The 15,671-nt window shown below is 47.8% G+C and overlaps 1 protein-coding gene across 50 annotated transcripts in view; it reads right to left on the bottom strand.

Moving 5' to 3' along the window:
• The window catches only part of MAP4K4 (mitogen-activated protein kinase kinase kinase kinase 4), a 148,725-nt gene that overhangs the window by 31,289 nt on the left and 101,765 nt on the right, over positions 1 to 15,671 (bottom strand). For all 50 annotated transcript variants that reach the window (XM_061431707.1, XM_061431696.1, XM_061431698.1 and 47 more), the window contains exons 9-14: positions 15,455 to 15,533; positions 11,052 to 11,227; positions 9,361 to 9,433; positions 7,470 to 7,680; positions 3,234 to 3,395; positions 365 to 451 (exon numbers count right to left, since the gene is read on the bottom strand). In XM_061431707.1, coding sequence (XP_061287691.1) covers positions 365 to 451; positions 3,234 to 3,395; positions 7,470 to 7,680; positions 9,361 to 9,433; positions 11,052 to 11,227; positions 15,455 to 15,533 — 788 coding nt within the window. The remainder of the gene's footprint in view (positions 1 to 364; positions 452 to 3,233; positions 3,396 to 7,469; positions 7,681 to 9,360; positions 9,434 to 11,051; positions 11,228 to 15,454; positions 15,534 to 15,671) is intronic.

Here is a 15,671-nt window from a genome sequence, read left to right as displayed (position 1 = left end):
GAAACCCCTCCCCCGGAGATGCTGGCTTCGGTGGCTTCAAAAGACACTTGCAAGAGTCTAGGTAAAAGTCCCTAAGGCATGAGCCTTGAACCTTCCACTCTCAGCATCCTAGCTTGTTCACCAAATGCCAGGTGTGCTGTGCAAAACCTTGTCTATCTACTGAATGAGAACAGGGAACTCAGCAACGGGAAAGAAGGGATGAAAAGCCACCTCTAGGTGTGCCCAACAGCAGTGGGAGCCCAGAGGACGTGTCAGTGAGAGCTGGCCAGCCCTGTGGCACTGGCCACAGGGGCCCAGAGGGTCGGCAGGGCCCTGCCCAGCTCGGGATGCCCTAGCTGCGGGGTGGGGCCGCGCGGGGCGTTACCAGTAGCATGGCCTGCTCCTGGAGCAGCTGCTGCTGAAGCAGTTCCAGGTGACGCTGTTCCTCTTCCAGCTGCCGTCGGATATACTCCTGTCACACAGAGAGCACCCACAATCAGCGGATCCCCGAGGGAAGCGTCAAGACTCCCTGCGTGCGGGGCCCACAGCTGTCTGCCCCCACCGTCTGGGGGTGACTCATTTAGTCACAAATGGCTGAAAAATCCCGCTGCTAAGGCTATCCCCCCCAGGAACTTTGAATTGGCCTCCGAGACCTAGAGAGTCTCATAAATAACGACATGCACGCCAATGACAACCACAAAGGCATGGCTGAGTTTTTCTGTTTGCACGCGGCTGCTGTACACAAACGGAAGCTCTGAAAGGCCCAGGCTGTTCCTCTTCAGAAGGTAAGCCCTGAGCACCCGAGAGTCTAATGAGGAGACCAGAGTGTTCATGTTAATATATGTCTGATAACTATTATTTATAACAAGCATGAATTGCTAATTTTTAAAACCCCAAACCAAAAACTGTTTAATATTAAACGACCATGCTTTGTTCTTTTCTCTAACACACAAAGACAACGAGTACATTCTGAAAGTCCTGGCATGGGAACACCAGACACAGGAGGCTTCTCCCAGATGAACAGTGATGGGTGTGTGTGTCTATGGGGTAAGCTGACGTGTGTGTGTGTGTGTGTGTGTGTGCCTATGGGGTAAGCTGACTTGTGTACGTGTGTGTCTATGGGGTAAGCTGACTTGTGTGTGTCTGTGTGTGTCTATGGGAAGGGGTGACTTCTTTTCAATGGGAAGAGAATGATAAACCTCTATAACAACACAAACAAAAATAACCAGGTAAACACATCCAAAATACATGATGTAAAGAGGAAAATCCCAACTGTGGAGCTGGCTGCGTACTTGAAGGGATGGGAAATCAGGAGACCTTGACCTACCAACAATCAGACGAGTCTCCAACAAGGCCTCAATCACCCACTTTCTCAGTCTTCTCTTTAGGGAAATGAGCACCAAGAATATTCTCTCCCAACTCTCAGGACTTTTTATGAGGTTCATATATGAAACAGACATGAAATTACTTCAAAAAGCACAAAGATTTTACAAATAAAATGCTCCCTTTCAACAGGGGAAAAGCTCACTACTCTAATAAAGGAGTAGACTGAGGGGTCTGGGAGGAGAGACTTTATTTTGAAATTCAGATTATTCAGATTATTTCTTTACAGTGTCTACCACGGATTGTATGCCTTAAAAGCAGCCATATAGCTAGGCTGAACAGGTGGAGAGAACACTAGAGAGCAGAAATCATGGCATCATTTCCTCAGAAAGTTTTTCTTTACAAACCAAAACTCAATCTGGGTAAAGTGTATCCACAGGCCAGTGGGCAAAGGCCCCTGGATTCTAATCCAGGCTCCAGTCCTGGACACGGAAGCTCCCCTGCACCACACCCTCAGGATGGCCAAGACCTGCCCTGGGGCGTGTGCCCACCACTGCACCCCCCGCCCCTCATGACTGAGAGGACCCTGACTCCCGGCTCCCCACTTCTTCAAACCAAACAGAACTGAATCACAGCCTCAAGCTCCAGTCAGGACATCGCTGTTTTTTTGCCTTCACGTCACAGGGACAATTGGACAAGGACACATGTATACAAACACCGACGTTCACACAGAAATGATGCGTTTCTACAGCAAGCTGACACGGGGAATATTTTGGAAGAAAACTGACCTTTCATGCTATTTTTATAAAAGAGGAGGTGATGAACATGTGCTATACATGAAAGTCAGTGACTCTATTAGAACAATGAAGGTGAGTACTGGAGTCACACCCTCCTCTCCCAATCAAGTTTCAACAATTATCCCTCGGTGACTTAATTTTTTCAAGCGTCTATTTTCTCTTCTTTGTAGTCCCCAAGTAGAAGTCAGAATAGGAAACCTAAACACACCACAGTCAGCTGGCCAACAAAGTCAGTAAAGAAAGAGATAAAATAACTTGAATTCCAACAGCAACAAAAAAATGTTACGTAGATCCAACACTAGGAAAACCCAAGACAAAGGATGAGTCTCAAGGACAGTAGCTGAATAATCAAATTTGGATGATAATACCATTGTTTATAAGCATTTTAAGCATGAATTTCAGGTATCATTTAAATTGGTCTCCATTCATATCCTTTTTCCTTTATTCAAAGCTTGTAACAAAGACTGATGGACTCAATGGCACGCAAGCCAGGGAGGCAATGACAGGATTCACACAGACAACACAGGCAACAGAACGCAGAGTTTCTGTTGGCAGAGGTGGTTCAGGAATCAGATTCCCAAAGACAACTGAATCAGACATTAACATGCTATAAATATCACTAAAACACGATGGCATTTGTTTGGCTAATGTTCTAATGTTACATATGTACACACTGAATTATTAATAAGTGCAAATATATCGTAAAATAATCAGTTAGTCATTGGATCCTTCAAACATTTCTCATAGGAAATGTCTCATGGTTGGTTTTGAATTTCACTTTTTATTATCCAGATATTTGAGGTTCAAAGCATTTAAGCCAAACCTGAGAGGACACATTTAGCAATCTTTCAGTCATCATACTAGTGGAGACCACCCTGCTGGTTTTGAGGGATGTGTCTAAAGTGCAATGATTTATGTACCTGTTGGTAAAGACAAGAGATTCAATTTACTAAAGTGAATGGTTCCAACTGTTTGTGCATTCTCAAACCTCTAAAGTCCTAAACTTCTGTGTGTGTGCATGTGTGCGTGTGTGCATGTACGCGTGTGCATTATGCATGCTTTCTGCCCCCAATCCCCCAACTCTGCCAAGCGACAAGTCCCGAAGTCCCAGCCAGAACACCCCCGAGGACTGACCTGCTCCCTCTCCACTCTCCTCTTCTCCTCCTCCGCCCGCCTCCGCTCCTCCTCCTCCTTCCGTCGTCTCTCCAGCTCCTCCAGCCGCCTCTTCTCCTCCTGTTCCCGCCTCCGCTGCTCACGTTCCTGCTGCCTTCTGGCTTCCCGCTCTCTCCTCTGTTGCTGCAAAAGTCAAGATGGCGCGTCGTCAGCAGACTGCCTGGTCATGGTGCCCAGGACAGCGTGCTGTCTGCTTACAGGGAGATGCGAGAGCGGGAGCTGGGGGACTCGCATCGTCAGCAGACTGCCGGGCCACAGTGCCCAGGACGGCGTGCTGTCTGCTTACAGCGAGATGCAAGAGTGGGAGCTAGGGCACCCCGCCTCCACCAGCCAACTATTTCCACGCCGTCCCGTGCCCACACACACCAGCATCCTCATAACCACAGGTTAGAGCTGGGTTTCATTTTGATATCAGTTATTCCTTGTTCTTCACTGAACCACAGCAATGCGGGAATGACAAATTCTGTACCCCTGAGTATCACTGACAAGGTTACCCAAGGCTCTTAAGTCAGAAGGAAAAGTAGAGAAATGAATACAGGAGAACAGAAATAGGGCAAAAAAAAAAAAAAAAGGAGAGAAATACTTAAAAGAGGGAAAAAAGAAGCATACATTGGAGAAAGAGGAAGTGACATCAACAAAATTAAGAGATGTCATGATTATTATCGTGAATATAAAAGCCACCGTAGCTCAAGCTCACTCTGTTCTGCACGGTGCTGAGTATCTGACAATCTTCCTTCCATGTCCCCTTACCTACTACAATTCTCAGGACAAACCCAGGAAGCCCTTCACTCCTACTCCACAGAGGAAACAGGTCCAGAAAACATAAGTCACACGTCCAATGCTGACAGGGTGGCAGGCTCCAGGTCGAGGACCACATTTGACTCCCACCGTTAACCAGACAGCACCCTACCTGCTATTACAGGTGCTACTGAGGCAGCAGACTTGCTCTCACAGCCTTTCCTAACACAGACCATTCGGCCAACCTCTGAGTACCAGTGTGACCCTTGGTGCACATCTGGCCACTTCTCATCCGGCCCAAGACATGCATCTGTCAGTAAAGCAGGGCCAGCACGTGGAGTACAGATCAACTCCTCCTACAAACGTGCAGAACGCTGGCCTGCAGCGCCCCTGGGATGGGGAGGTACCCTATCTCAGCACAGCGGCCACTGGCCCCAGGCTGCTACCCAGCACCTAAATTGGGAGGAACTGAGCTTTCCCTTTTATTTCACTAAAGCTAATTTAATCACTCTCCAGCACTGGCAGTGCTGCAGTCTATGGGGTCCCCAAGAGCCAGATGCAACTTAGTGACAGAAAGTCTCTAGCATAGCTCAAGAACCACAACAGAGGAAGGCTTGTGGATATGTAACAATTCCCCTCCAAGTCAGTCAGACAGGCTGCAGCAGCAGCAGGGCTGGGCGCTTGCACACCCTGCCCACCACACAGCCTCTGAGTCCAGACAAGGTCAAGGGTCCACCTCACACCAGCCTCAGGGTTCAAATTCCTGTCTCCAGAGAAGACAAGGGAAAGTTTCAGAGAAAAAGTAACACATCCTTCACAGCTAAGGATGTTCTGCCAGGTCCTTTAAGGTGGCTAGAGGGCTTCCCTGGTGGCTCAACAATAAGGAATCTGCCTGCCAATGCAGGAGTTGCAGGTTGGATCCCTGGGTTGGGAAGATCCCCTGCAGAAGGAAATGGCAACCGGCTCTAGTCCTCTTGCCTGGAGAATTCTATGGATAGAGGAGCCTGGCGGGCTACAGTCCACGGGGTTGCAAAGAGCTGCACACAGCTGAGCATCTAAACAACAACAAAGGTGGCTCTGGAACTCAACTCAAGAGATCTCAAGCCTGAAAGTTCAATGAAGAACGGGTGCGAGTTTCCAGAACACTTACACCCGAACTACCAATGCTGACTCCTCCATTTGAGAAATACTCACGAAGCATCGTGGGAACACAAAATGAATCAGACACAGCCCCTCTCATCCAAGTCTTATAGGTAAGATAAGCCACACACTTCTTAGAAATCCACAGGATAATGTGGCACATGGTACATTTCCCTGACTAACTCACTAAACAAGTCCTGGCCGGGAGGCTGATGGCCGCGGCAAAGAACAGTGCAGTCACCAATTCCTCTTCCACATCATGTGCTAGTACTTGAAGCTGTAAACTGGATAGAGAGCCAACATTTAAACTCCAACCGTACAAACCACTACAGTCAGAACAGGCCCTTAATTGGGGGGCGTGTGTGCGGGGGTGGGGGGGTAATCAAAGGTTAAAGAAGGCCCTTAGTAAACAAATACCTTAAGAGATCACTAAGGTGAAAAGCTAGACTCTTACAATAGAACTTTAAAAGAAAATGGCCAAAATTAAACATACACACCATCAGACACCACCTCAGCAACGTCAGTCCACCCTGGATTAACCTTATGCCTGTGATTTCAAACAACAGAACCAAGAGAGTCTAAGAAGCATGCCTGCTCAGGTTACTCCATTAAGGATGATAAACATAATGAAAACCCTTTGAAGTATTTTCAAACTGATGTCACTCTTATTTTCTTAAATCACTCTTCCTTTAAAAACAAAATCTAACAAATTGAAAACCTGCATGCAAAGTGATTTCCAAAGCTCTCAAATTATGAAGACATTTCCTTCTTAAATTTTTCCAAGCATGCCTGAGTAAATATGTACTTTTCCAACTATGCTTTAATTATGCTGAAGTTCTCTTTCCAGATCGACACTTAAGAGCAATGCTTTCATCTCAAAAGTCTAACTTTTCTAACTAGATCGGTGCTGATAATAGTGGGGTCCATTCACAGATACTCCACTGGCTTAGTGACTTTAACAGAAGCCGTGTGCATGCAGGCTCGGTCGCTGAGTCACGTCCAACTCGTTTGCGACCCCGTGGACTGTAGCCCGCCAGGCTCCTCTGTCCATGGGATTTCCCAGGCAAGAATACTGGAGCGGACTGCCATCTCCTCCTCCAGGGGATCTTCCCAACCCAGGGGACCAAAGCCACGTCTCTTACGTCTCCTGCACTGGCAGGTGGATTCTTCACTACTGAGCTACCAGATAACACACAGAACAAAGCAGAGATTTTCTCCACCAAATGCACCCCCTTAAGTAACCTGGGAAAAGGCATGTGTGGTGGGACTTCCCTGGCGATCCAGTGGTTAAGACTTTGCCTTCCAATGCAGGGGTTTAAGTTCGATCTTCGGTCAGGGTACAAAGATCCCACATGCCTCTTGGCCAAAAAAAAGAGAATGTAACAGAAGCAATACCATAACAAATTCAATAAAAAAATTTTTTTAATGATCCACACACACAAAAAAAAAAACTTTGGGGGAAAAAAAAACCCACCATGTACTGTTATTAAACTCCACTGTACAGTATCAACTGGCTGACTGTCCTTTGGGGTTCTTTTTCTGGTATCAAGGATAAAGGTGAAACAATAAGATCAAGTAAATGGAAATAAACTACTGTAAGTGAGAAATCTGAAGCTGTGAAGCATACAGTAAATGGCAGTCAGGGAAACAAATTAAAAATTAAATTAAAATTAGATTAAAAAAGAAAAAGGGTCTTTTGAGCCTCAAGTGAAATATAGGGAACAGTGTCTCTGAGAAGTACAAAGGAAGAAGGCCTAGTAATCACATTACCAGTGCTGACAGTCTCAGTGAGTTAAAGGAGCCGGTGGTACAAAAAGTGTCCCCCACAAGGACTAACCCCACACAACCGCCAGATGACAAAACAGCATTTGTTTTTTTCTTTATCCTTCCCCCTTAAATGTATGTCAAGTGAAGGCATTTGTAGAAAACAAATGTTTTCCCGGTGGAAAGGTCTAAAAGTTCTAGGGAAATATTTATGACACACCAACTTGGACCCCGGGGCCCAGAGTGAAAGTGAAACGAGGTCAAGGCTGAGCCAGGCGACTCTGACCGCAGTGGACACGGCCTCCGCTGACCCAGGGTGATGCCACCCACGACCTGCACAGAGAGGATGAGTAACGGGGCGGGGCAGGTCCCTAAAAACCATACAAGGGAGAAAAACATTCCTGGGGCCTCTGGGCGTGTACAGTCCTGCCGGAGGGAATCAGTGCGCCCGGAGTGGCCAAGCCTAGGTGAGAACCATGGAGAACGGCCCTCAGAACTCCGGGATGCCCCTGGGACTAGACAGCGGGACCCGGCTGGAACACTGTCCTCTTCTACCTCTTCCAGCCGCCGCCTCTGCTCCTTCTGCTGCTCGATCCGCTTCTGCCTCTCCGCCAGCAGCTGCCGTTTATACTCCTCCTGCTCGCGGAGCTGCTGCTCCTGCAGGAGCTGCTGCCTCCTCAGGGCCTCAGAGCGCTCCTTGTTCTCCTGCTGGAGCCGCAGGAAGTCCCGGCGCAGCGTCGACTCCCCCGGCACGTTGACGATGGAGCTGCGGGAGGAAGCAGGTGAGGGGCTTTCAGGGGCGCGAGCCAGTCCACGTCCACATCTACATCCGCCCCGAGACCCGGCAGACAAACCCACGGGGATAAGTAAAGCCTACAGTTAAATAGCATCACCTCTTCTTTCATCTGCATCATCAATACCTTAAAACTCAGTCCTGAGTTTTAAGAGAGATAGGACATCTCTAGGTAGGCTCTGGAGAAGGGAATGGCCACCCACTCCAGTATCCTTGCCTGGAAAATCGCACGGACAGAGGAGGCTGGCAGGCCTCCATGGGTTCACAAAGAGTCGGACACGACTGAAGTGACTTAGCACGCACAGTTCAATAGCATCACCTTTCATCTTTCTTTCATATGGTCATAAATACCATAAAACTCTGTCCTGGGTATCTGATTTGACAGGAGGTATCTAGGTAAGATTCTCACGTCCACTCAAACTGTGCAGTGGAAAGCTGAAGCCACCATCTTCCACCCGTTGTTAGACCCTCTGTGACCACCTGACTTCCCACCAGGAACAGCATCATCACATTTCGGGCCAGACAGGTAGTCACAACAGAGTTACCGTCAGCACGTACAGGTCCTCACCTTCTCATCTGGTCCCCTGCTCCCTGCCATGTAACCCTCTTGCTCTCTCTACGCCCCCTCGCTCTCTCTACTTCCCAGCCCAAGGGGTCCCAAGGATGCACCACTGCACAGGGAAATTGAACCACATCCCTCCCAGCTGGTCTCCCGGGGGAGAGTCACTTCTCCACTCTCAAACCCCCAGAATCACATGGCAAAGAAATCTTCCTCAACTGCTTCTTCCATTATATCACGTCCCTAACTCCAAACAATTATACTGCTTGTGCAATCAGTTCACAATGCTCTAAAACTTTGCCTCAAATGGATTAAAATCTTTCATGTAATTACAAAAAGATATGATGGAGTTTTTCCCAAATTCTCTTCTGTCTTGATATGCTCTCTTCAAACGTCCATTCTCTGCATACGTGGTCTCTCAACCACACTCCCGGCCCTCCTTGTGTCCAGCTAGTCGGCTACATTGGACATCAGGCAGACAAGACCATTATTAAAGCTTTTAAATCCTCTCTTCCTTGATTAACGAGTCACTATGAGGTTCCTGCTACCAAATCTTCCACCTTCTGCTTCCCTGTGTCTTGGGGAGCCAGAGAGGGCCCAAACAGACTACAGAATGGATCAGCCCAGAAAGCATCCTCATAAAGGCAGTGAATGCTGGTGACCACACAGGTGGGAAGAGGAAAACCAACCAACTAACCAACAGACATGCATTGGGGAAGACTGTAGCGTTTTCAGTGGAGGCCCTAAGTGGCCCGTGAGCGGGACAATTCAGTTTGGGCAGGACTGAGTCACAAGCTACAAGACGTTTTCCACCCACACCTCCTGGAGTGAGAACGGCCGTGGGCAAGCTGCCCTGCCCCAGTCTACCCAAACACAGCTGCCCACTTCCAAACCATGAGGAGAGGAAGCAGCACAGTCCCAGCAAAGAATCAGCAGGGAGTTCCAGAGCGGGGACAGTGTTTTACAAGAGTCTTTGAAAGAACGGAAGGAGGGAAGATATTAAGGCATTTTCAGAGAAACCGATGACTCCTTCACACGACCAGGGTGTCTCCGGCAGCCCTAACCCCAGCAGGGACACAGCGCGCTGTCCTTACCTGGGCTCCCCCTCCTGCTCAGGCGCCTCCTCCTCCTCTTCCTCACTCCCACTGTACTCATACTCTGTTTCATCTGTAAAGAAAAGGACAGGATGAGCGGGTCATTCACAAAGGGCGACGCTGCATGTAGGGCAAGCACCTCCGAAGGCATCACTACTGAGTATAAACCACATATTCTTGGAGAAAACAGTGACGTGTGTGGGGAACTCGCGGAGAGGAGGACCTTGACGGTGAGTCCCACTGTGATGGGTGCTCAGGCCCTGGGCCAGCAGAAGAGCTGATTCCCTTATACTCGTGACAGTCCCTTGTGGGATGCTTGGTTCAGGGGGCGCAGGGCTGGGAGAGGGGCTACAGAAGCTGAGACATGAAAGAAAAACGGACCATGAACATCAACAAATTCACAAAGTCCATTCTGATGTCAAAACAAAAAAGAGAGAGAGATTTAATTGCCTAAACTAAGGCAATAAAAGAATATATTCAGTAATTTTTAGCATTTAGGGATCATCTTAGACAAGAGCAGACAAAAGTCTGCTGGATGGAGAAAAAGTAGGTACTCAGAGCAAAAAACCAAAATCACATGTTCCCTAAAATTATAAAGGTGAAGTAAATCAGGCAGAGCAAGACAAATACCATATGATATCACATATTTGTGAAATCTAAAAAAATGATACAAATCAACTGATTTACATGCAGAAGAGAAACAGAATCACACACACAGAAAACAAACTGATGGTTACCAAGGGGGAAAGAGAGGGACAGGATAAATTAAGAGTTTGGGATTAGCAGGTACCACTACACAGCGGGTGCTAAGTCGCTTCAGCTGTGTCTGACTGTTTGCAACCGTATGGACCGTAGCCCACCAGCCTCCTCTGTCCATGGGCTTCTCCCGGCAAGAATACTGGAGTGGGTTGCCATGCCCTCCTCCTCCAGGGGATCTTCCCAACCCAGGGATTGAATCTGAGTCTCTCACATCTACCTGCATTGGCTGGCAGCTTCTCTACCACCAGCACCACCTGAGAAGCCGCCAGATACACACTACTATACGTAAAGTAAACAGCAAGGGCCTACTAAACGGCACAGGGCACTATAGTCAATATCCTGCAGCAAACCATAATGGAAAAGTATATGCAAAAGGATATATATATATATATATATATATATATATATATGACTGAATCACTTTACATCAGAAACGAACGCAACACTGTAAATCAACTATACTTCAACTAAAATAAAGAAGCTAATAAGTATAAAGGTGGGACCAGGGAAAAACTGATGAAATAGAACAGCAAAAGGAGACAAAAGCACAGGCTTGTCACAGCCCCCACAGCAGCATAAGGCTCTGGAAACCCCTGAGCAGGAGAGAAGTGTGAAACAGACCAATGGGGACACCTGCCGCCCACATGCCGAGCTCTGCATGGCCCACACAGAGCGCAAGACCCCCCGGCGCAGTAAGAAGCACCGCCGTCCAGATGTGACCTGAGGTGGCAGCATCACGTACTGACCGGCCGCAGGGCCCCGCTAGCCGGGGTAACCACTGCCGGAGCCAGGGTGGCCCCTAGACCAACCTGGTCTAGACACTCAAGCCCCGGCCAGATGAGCCCAAACTCGAGCAGGAAAGGAATAACCTACTCTGACTGGCAAAAAAACTAAAAGAATATTTAAGATGAGAATAAAACCAGACTTCATACCTTTCTCTCCTCTCTTCTTCCTGGTCCGGTCTATATGGTCCTTAAGCTGGATTCTAACCTGCCTTTCGTTCGGCTGATCCCTAATGAAAGGATGCTTCAGAAGCTGCTCGGTGGAGGGCCGCTGCATGTAATTCTTCACCAGGCATCCTTCTATAAAACTAAAAAACTTCTTGGACCTAAAAGAGAAAGTAAAAAAAAGATCATCAGATTTCTACTATGAAGAGAAAAGCTCCAAAGTATCAGTAACTTACAAGCTGGTACATGAGGCGGGGCTTCAGGATTCACTATGAGCAATGCTGCAATGCACAAGGATAAAACAGGAACGAAGCAGGGACCCTGGGGGCCAGAGCATCCCATAAACACAGTTTAGGAGTCACGCTGCACACGGGGAGCCGCAGGGGCAGTGGAGTTAATGGTGCTTGTTGATCGCGGAATCAGGGGAAGAGGAAAGCGAGTGCAGGAAGGTCTTCGCTAACTTGAAGGTGACAGAAGAGAGATGGTGGATCCTTACAGACAAGGACAGACACAGAGTGAGAGACGGACCCAAGTAAGTGATTTGAGGCTCTGGATCTTGTTAGGGTAACATGTCCATCAGTTTTAGGCTGAGTTATGCATCAGCTCTCTACCCTTAATGTCACTGTTTAGCAATTAAGTCATGTCCGGTTCTTGCAACCCCATGGACTGTAGCCCACGAGGCTCCTCTGGCCACGGGATTTCCCAGGCAAGAATACTGGAGTGGGCTGCCATTCCCTCCTCCAGGGGATCTTCCCAACCCAGGAATCAAACCGTGTCTCGTGCATTGGCAGGCAGATTCTTTACCACTGAGCCACCAGGGAAGTCCTACACTTAATGGACAAAGGCAGAAGTAACAGTGCTGAGAAGGGCAGTGACCCTGTTGCCAACATCTACCCTACCAGACACTTTATTTTTGCTCATTTCTCCATTTCTGTCTTATGGTGACCCCTCCGCGGCCTCAGCGGAGACACTCTCAGCCACCCTGTTATTGGAGACTCGGCTCAGACAGCTTCCTGTCCATAAACCTTTCCTGGCAACACTGCACCACACACGCCCTAAGCTAGGAGCCCTTCATTTAGGGCTCTCTGCATGTCACACACTGCACACTTCACATTTATGTCTCTGTCTCTCCTGGTTTATAACCGTACAGGTCAGGACTGGTTCCCGCTTTCCCATTTCTCAGCAAGGCCCAGCTCTGAGCATGTCAACTACAATAGGTATGCAATAAATTTTTGTTGAATGAATTGAGTTATTCAGTCTTTAAAAATGTGATTGAGAGAATGAGTTCAGTCCTTTCCAGTTACTTCATGCCTTAAGAGTTCTTTCTGTCTACCTGAAACTATCACAACATTAACTGGCTACACTCCAATATAAAATAAAACGTTTTAAAAAATAAATGAATAAAACAGATAACGACAAGAACCTACTGTATACCACAGGGAAACTTTGTGTAACACTCTGTAATAACCTAAATGGGAAACGTATTTGAAAAGGCAAGTATCAGTTCAGTTCGGTTCAGTCGCACAGTCGTGTCCGACTCTGCGACCACATGAATCGCAGCATGCCAGGCCTCCCTGTCCATCACCATCTTCCGGAGTTTACTCAAACTCACGTCCATCGAGTCAGTGATGCCATCCAGCCATCTCATCCTCTGTTGTCCCCTTCTCCTCCTGCCCCCAAGCCCTCCCAGCATCAGAGTCTTTTCCAATGAGTCAACTCTTTGCATGAGGTGGCCAAAGGACTGGAGTTTCAGCTTTAGCATCATTCCTTCCAAAGAACATCCAGGACTGATCTCCTTTAGGATAGACTGGTTGGATCTCCTTGCAGGCCAAGGGATTCTCAAGAGTCTTCTCTAACACCACAGTTCAAAAGCATCAATTCTTCGGCGCTCAGCTTTCTTCACAGTCCAACTCTCACATCCATACATGACCACTGGAAAAATCAAAGCCTTGACTAGACGGACCTTTGTTGGCAAAGTAATGTCTCTGCTTTTCAATATGCTATCTAGGTATATGTATATGAATAACTGAATCACTTTGTTGTACACTTGAAACTAACATGATAATTGTAAATCAACCGTACTCCAATATAAAATTAAATATTAAAAAAAAAACTGGAAAAGAGAGAATCAGTTCTACTGTCTTCTATTTGTACTCAGAACTTATTATTCTTGTTCAATCCAACAAATATTTATGTGTCAACAATTTACATTTGTTTATGCTGGGCTCTGTAAGACATACATATAGGAAACAGTGTATGTATATTCAATAGCGGATGTATAATCAAATTGTGAGGAAGAAAAAAGAACTGAGACAGTGGAGTGGGTCCAATATCAAGAAAAAGGAGGATATTTAACCTTCCCAAGAAAAGCCACCATTCCAGAGTGACAAGGCAGCAGAGTCCAAGTGGGACAGTGAATTGCTTTCTGATGCTGCAATGAAAAGTGGAAAAAGAGTTAAACGAACTAGGTCAGGGTCAAGGCAAAGAAGGGCCCTCAGTCACTTGAAGAAGCTGTGGCCTTGCTCTGTGGTTAAGGAGGAGCACACGGGATTCTACACAGCGGTAGAGGAACGCTACGGCACATGGATTCCCAAACCCCGGGGCCCAGGAGGATCATTTGGGGAGTTTATTAAAAATACAAATGCCTGGGTCACTCCTCAGACCTTCACACTGGAGAGTTTGAGGATGGAGCCCTAAGGTAAAGAATTCCAAAGGGCTTCTCACGGGCCATGTACAGATTAACATCAGAGAAACGATCAGCTACGATATAGTCTTTAAACACAACTGTCAGCTTCTGCTGAGAATTCGCTGATCATTTTCCAAAGGCCACTTCTGCCAAAGTGGTCGTGGAAATTCACAACCTGTGGACAGGAAGACTGCATCCATAAAGGAAAAAGGCCTTCACGTTTGTGACCCTCTCGACCCTTCGGAACGCCCAGGGAAGCTGAGGCAGTGATGTGAACTGCTGAGAATGCGTCTGATCCAGCTTAGCTTGAGGCAGTCTGGTGAAAGAGCACGGGGGACTCCACTGGTACCTACACATGTCTCTCTATTCCACCATGCTGTACACACAGCGGTTGATCCACGCCTGCAAGTCATGGACAGAATAACCAACTGACTTACAAACTGTGAAAATACTCTGAAGATGGCGCATGAACTCCCTTCAGTAAAATCTGAGAAAAGGCAAAGAGAAAATGAGTGTTGTTCAGTTTAGCGTGAGCCGGATAAAGTGTCACCCAGCCCCACAGCTGACTCCCTAGTGACACCTACTGTTCACACGTGGTTTTCCAGGGCTGGCCACCCATGGGCGCATATGCTTGTCATGTTTTAATACAGGAGACCAACTGGGGCTCAGTCGTTGCCTTAAAGAACCTCTCCAAGAACTGGTAAGTGGAACCAGACCACCTCGGTTCCCTGGAGCTGAATGTGGTGAAAGAAAGGATGAAGGGAAAAGGAAATCTCGCCAGCAGATGAAAAGGGGAAGACGGGAAGACAGAGGGGAACAGAGGAGCAACGAGGGTGAAAATACATGTGTGTGTCTACACCAGTGGACTAGAGGGACTCTGGAACAGGGCACCCCAACCCCCAGACCCATACCAGTCCACAGCCCATTAGGAACCAGCCACACAGCAAGAGGTGAGCGGCGCGCGGGGGATGAAGCCTCCCCTGCCGCTCCTCATCACTCTACCACCCGAGCTCCGCCTCCCAGCAGATCAGCCACAGCGTGAGATTCTCAGAGGAGCTCGCATCCTGAGTAATCACCCCAAAACCTTCCCCCCAACCCCAGTCAGTGGAAAAACTGTCTTCCATGAAGCCAATCCCTGGTGCCCAAAAGGTTGGGGACCGATGCTCCAGGACACCAGAGGACACGCCCCCGAGAAGAGCAGACCTAACAGCTGCTGAAGTCCAAGTGTTGGCCACTCAGCCATGTCCAGCTCCTTGCGACCCCATGCACTACAGCCCGCTCCTCCGTCCAGGGAATTCTCCAGACGAGAATAGTGGAGTGGGTTGCCATTCCCCTCTCCAGGGGATCTTCCTGACCCAGGGATGGAACCCGGGTCTCCTACACTGCAGGCAGATTCTTTACTGTCTGAGCCACCAGGGAAGCCCATTACACTGAGAGGTATATTTAAATATTAAAACTGAACCTTTTTTAAAATATTGTGTTGGTGTTTCATAGAGTCACTTGGTGCTATTTTTACCATTCACGGACAATGGATCAAGAGGAAAAAAAAAACATTAAAAACTAAAGCAATGCACTTTGTAACACTGACTCCTGTGTTCTTTGGCAGTCAGAATGGCCAGGATTCTGTCCTGAAGTCAAACTAAAAAGGAACACTTTTTTTTTAAAGCAACAGAATGACAACAACAAAGCACATGCATCTTACCATTTTTTGGACTTCAGCCGGGGAGGAGGATTCCGGGGGATGAGAAACAGGGCTCTCATGGGATGCATGTCGCAGAGAGCTGGGGAGAGGAGAGGCGTGTCAGTTACACACTCAGTCACTCGGTCTCCGTTTCTGGGACCCATTCAGGGCATCACACACTCTGCCTGCTGTATGACTGACTTGCTTCATGTCAAGCAGCCTGCACATCTAGTTATGC

Source organism: Bos javanicus, chromosome 11 (assembly GCF_032452875.1).
Source record: "Bos javanicus breed banteng chromosome 11, ARS-OSU_banteng_1.0, whole genome shotgun sequence".
Lineage (NCBI taxonomy): Eukaryota > Metazoa > Chordata > Mammalia > Artiodactyla > Bovidae > Bos > Bos javanicus.
This window is presented reverse-complemented; position numbering and strand designations above follow the sequence as displayed.